Source organism: Megalops cyprinoides, chromosome 8 (assembly GCF_013368585.1).
Source record: "Megalops cyprinoides isolate fMegCyp1 chromosome 8, fMegCyp1.pri, whole genome shotgun sequence".
Taxonomy (NCBI): domain Eukaryota; kingdom Metazoa; phylum Chordata; class Actinopteri; order Elopiformes; family Megalopidae; genus Megalops; species Megalops cyprinoides.
Window position 1 is genome coordinate 14,472,786 of NC_050590.1, and position 4,952 is coordinate 14,477,737.

A 4,952-nucleotide genomic window follows, 5' to 3' on the forward strand; every position below is an offset into this window, starting at 1 on the left:
CCATAAGAGCTCAAAACACACGGTGGGCAAACATGTAATTTGGACAAATACAAGTTTACTAAATATACTGGTCTAACACCGCCTTGAGATGGAAGTCTAAACATTTTAAAAGCATGAAAAATTCTGGTGTTCAAAACTGTTTGAAATTGTGTAAATTACTCCTAGGATCTGGACAGCTTTTTGTCACTGCACAGACAAAATCTTCACTTTCCATTCTACGTTAAATACCCCAGAAAAGGGGAGGGGGGGTGTGGACGAAGAATACAAATATTACGTGACAATCCTCACCTTAGGCCTGTTGTCACTCTATTACAATGTTAGGGTATATTCCAGTGTTATTTCCCATGCCTTTATATTATGAATATAGTGAACTACACACTGTGTGGGACAGGTCACATCACTTTATGCCAAAACTCTAAAAAAATCACTATACAGGGACTTGAAAGCAAATGTCATCTCTAAATGTAGTTCGGTTCAAACTAACATAAATGCAAAATATGTTTCTCATAAAGTATCAATGCCTTTTCAAGAAAAATAATTCAGCTGGTAATTATACCCATCTAATAATAAGGTGACAAGAACTAAGGTAGCAATAACAAAATGTAGATCGTGATAAGAAATGGATGTGTTATGCAACATCTAAGTGTAAAGGCAATGTAACCAAAACTGAAAAGCCTTGTCAAATCTCTTGAGAACAAACTTGGCTGTATAAAGATGGGGGTGAATAAATGTTTTGGAAAAAGCCTCTAAGAAACACTGCTCCAGAAAAGAAAGGAGGAATTTCCAAATGGTTTAGGTGATAGCGATCAAACAGCCGAACCCCATGGAAAAGTGAAGAGCAACCCCCGGCCCTGCAGCCCTTCACGGGTGCTTGTGGTTGTTGTTATTGTTGTTGCTGCTGTTGTTGTTGTTCTGGCCGGGGCTGGAGGCCTCGGTGCCCTGGGGCTGGACATTGTCGGCCAGGTTGTGGGCGTGCTCCAGGAACAGGTCCTTCAGAACGCTCAACTCCTTGCTGAGCAGCTTGATTTTGGCCTCCAACCGCTCGTTCTCCTCCTTTAGCTCGTTGACCCTCTGCTGGGTGTCCTGGGCCTTCTGCTTGCTGCGCATGCGGCTCTTCTTGACTGCCAGGTTGTTGCGCTCGCGCCGCTGGCGGTACTCGTCGCTGTCCTTGTCTGTGATGGTTTTCTTCATCTTGCTGGGGGGTACAGCCTTGCCTCCTCCACCGGGGCTGACTGGCACCAACTGTGGCACCTGCTGTAAGCCGCTGCTATGGGCCTGGGTCTGGATCACGCTGACGCCGTTCTGGTCTGTGGTGGATCTCTGCTGCGACGGCTTGCTCATTTGGACCGTGTGCCTGCCACTTTCCGCCCTCTTTTGCCGGTATCTCACAGATCAGACTTTAGTAGTGAGTGATGAGACCTGGCTGGATATTTTCGCTGCAAAGCACTTCCTTTCAATACCTACTGCACTCTGGAAAAAAAGGAGAGAAATGATCAGTTGTCTTTATATTCAGAAGTGTGAGATGTCCTCATTGAATTCTAAACAAAAAAGTATGACTATACCTTGAAAACAAATTCAGAAGATTCAAATCATGGAAATAATTTTTGGTTCAAAAATCACAGTACAAATGTGATAACCAATCTCCATTCCATATCATGCACATATACCGGCACATTGTGTGTATAATTCTTGAAATTTCTAAAGATTTCTAATGTTTTCCTCCAAGAACTATCTGAAACTTCTTTTCTTTCTGTGTAAACAATGACTCACTGCAAAGAAATTCATCCGAGCACGCATTCATGTGTTTTTTCAACAGGAAAATTAATATCAGTGATTTATCTTATTTTGTGCAGGCTCTGTGTGAATATGGATGAAAATACCTGACTAGCAGTTTAACAAGCATCTGTGTTCTAATACAAGTAATCAATTAGTCATCTAAGTAGATAGTTAGATAGATAGAGTACTTTATTTATCCCTAAAGGGAAATTTCAGAAGTAATCAATTATTGTGCCATGGTTGTACATTTAAACAACTGAACATTTGGTCTCATCCCTTGACTGCTACAAACTATAAACTCTGTAGATAATTTCTTGATTTTATGCTTATTTTACCTGGTAACCACCCACTGCACCTGTTTTTACTCCTCAGCTTTCACCTCCCTGTCCACATTTACTGCTTAGCATACGTTAAGCGTCACTTTCATAGGTTGCAATTCTTATATGTTATCCATGTATATTTATGGAGGCAATTCTGGGGTAAGTTCCTTTCCCAATGATACGACAGCAGTGCTGGTGTGGAAAATCAAACCCGCAACCTCTAGCTTACGAGCCTTGCTACTTAACACTACACCACCCTGCAAAATGTGGTCCTGAAGCAACTGGTCCTTGTTCTGGCTTTCAGGATGGGAGTAAAAAAATTGCTTCACACATTTGGAAATTCTGCCAATTTATAATACTCATAATATAATAGTGTAATTTTGAATCATCTTGTTTATGCCAAAAGTTGCCAGATAGCCTCAGAAAACGTCTTGAAAATAATAATGAAAAAAGTAAACACTCCCACTCATTCCAAAACAAGGGCTGACTTCAGTGGACAATGTGTGGAATATCTGACTTAAAGCAAGTTAGACAAATATATGTTTGGTTTGGTTATATGTTTGTCCAAACATATATTAATTACCCAACGTCACCTTTACATTATGACTCATTAGTACAAAAGTTTTCATTCAAGATGTTATAATTATGCAGAGCCCTGTTGACATCATTGATGTGCAAACGCAGCTGGGGATATTAACAGCTGTGACATTAACAGTGTTTATCATTAAAACTTTTGCAAATTGTTTCCATAAAACTGTACTGTAATATGGAGAGTTAGGTGAGCTGAGACTAAACCTGAGGACATAAAACAGGTTCAAACGAACGGTGACAGAATATGCTCAACAATCTATAGGTCTATACAGCTCCTTGATTAATGTGTTTATAGCTAACATCAGATCAATTTTTGCACACTTCTTCGTTATCAATGTTTGTTGTGAAAATATAAAAGTTTCATAATACTCTAATGAGTGAGTATTTTCACCGTCTATCGTTATGTCTAAAGGGATAACAAGGCAGGTAACGTTAGCTATCTACCTAACAAGTTTGTTTCACCATGTCTGAAGACATGCAGACAACTGCTAGCTAGCCACCAAATGTAGCAAAATGCATGTTAACAACAATACCGCTAACAACATAGCAAGAATCATAACCTGTATTTGCTGGTTAAAAATGTGTTTTCCTCGTTGCTGCTGACTAGCTACCTAGGCTAGCTAGCTAACGTTAACTGGATCTGTTTCAAGGGAAGGTAGACTAGCTAGCAGTGTTGCTTGTGGTTGCATCATCATGTATTTTCCCCCCACTGTTCTTTGAGCCATACAACTTCTTCTGCCACGGGAATGGGGAAATACCGTAGCCACGCATAAATGGGCAATACTAAAACTGTAAGGATCTTAGCGGGCTAGCAACACAAGCAAGTTAAATCTGCATGAGAGGTCGGCAATAACATTCCCTAACCATTAATGTTTGGACTATAGTTAGGTACAGAGCTGGCTACTGTACCGACTCAATGTTTTTCTTCAACGGGATGACTCAATTTAGGATATTATCAGTTTTTTGCTAGCTACGCCCACTGTTTCGTAACACGGTTAGCTAACTAGCCTTGGTGCTAACTAACTACGTTTGATATGTCTACCATCTAGCAATCTAGCTAACTAGGTACCTATCAGACATAAAATACTGCTGCTTATTTAGCTAGCTTGCAAACATAGCTAATTTAATACTCGTGTAACGATGTGTGCTAGCTACCAAGCGTTCACAAAAGACAGGGAACATTAGACAAAAACAATAGATAATGTAGAAGGCCAGAGATTTGGCCACAACCGATAACAAATCCGTAAGCTATCTAGATATCTGTCTAGCTGATTTGCTACCCGGGTGAATTCGCGATTGTTCGCTTACTAACTCAGCTGAAATCATGAAGGAGCAGCAAGATAGCGACCTAGCCAGTTAACAAGCTGTATCGCTAGCCAGCTATTTAACGCTAAATAAATTCCTTGAACAAATATAGAATCGACCATTACCTTAGATGTTGGTGGACCTCGTTAATCGTCCATGGAAGCAGGAGGAAGCTTTATTCTTTCCTTTTTCACTAAAAGATTGTTTCTGTTTTTGTTTAGAACTGGTGCTGCTCCGAGTATTGCGAAATCTTACCACCATGTAAGGAAGTCTACCAGATAAACCAATGGACACAGTGTGTTAAACGGGATGATGCAATCTACAATATGAGTGACAGCTCCCTCAGCCAATCACAAAAGCAGAAAGAAGTTGGTGGGTGAGGTTTTATGGAAGAGGGATATGATTTCCATCTTACTGTGAAGAGTGATGTAGGTGGTTGTGTATGCCAAGAGCGGGAGCCGTTAAAAGCCTGTTGTAGTATCTGACGAGCTAGCTGAAGGAACAGGGAAATCGCAATAAGAAGTGTACCTATAATTAACAGATGTACACGAGTATTTTAATTGCTATATCAAGCATAGTGATGAAACGTGAAGCTCAATAGTTAGTACTGCGCAGATTAATGCGTAAAAACAGAGGGCTACATTTCAGGTAACGCTCTAAATAACGACGTCTTCATGCGTGTAGCCTACATGGACCATAGGGAAACATGCAATTGCAGGTATATAAAAAAACAATATAAGTACGCTAGACTACACATATATTGTTATTACTTGTCTTATTCAACTCGTTGTTTCATGTATTGGTTTTCTTGGCAAATCGCCCATACAATCTAATGTGATAGATTAGAGGAAAGGATTAACTTTATTTTGGGGAGAATACGAAGAAAAAATGATTCAAGCAACATCACATAAAGGAGGAAGGTCTATGAACATTCTTTGGCTACACAAGGTGTGGTAAACC

General features: G+C 40.0%; 1 protein-coding gene across 1 annotated transcript; it reads right to left on the reverse strand.

The window, feature by feature from the left end:
- Positions 1–349: 349 nt before the first annotated feature.
- On the reverse strand, positions 350–4,262 carry cebpg (CCAAT enhancer binding protein gamma). Its single transcript, XM_036535329.1, has 2 exons — positions 4,118–4,262; positions 350–1,470 (listed from the first exon to the last, which is right to left on the reverse strand). The coding sequence occupies exon 2, from the start codon at positions 1,339–1,341 to the stop codon at positions 862–864; it is 480 nt and encodes a 159-aa protein (XP_036391222.1). The 5' UTR covers positions 1,342–1,470; positions 4,118–4,262; the 3' UTR covers positions 350–861.
- Positions 4,263–4,952: the final 690 nt, after the last annotated feature.

Bases quoted from the DNA above. Each gene is read 5' to 3' on its own strand.
- cebpg (XM_036535329.1), bottom strand. From the start codon at position 1,341: ATGAGCAAGCCGTCGCAGCAGAGATCCACCACAGACCAGAACGGCGTC.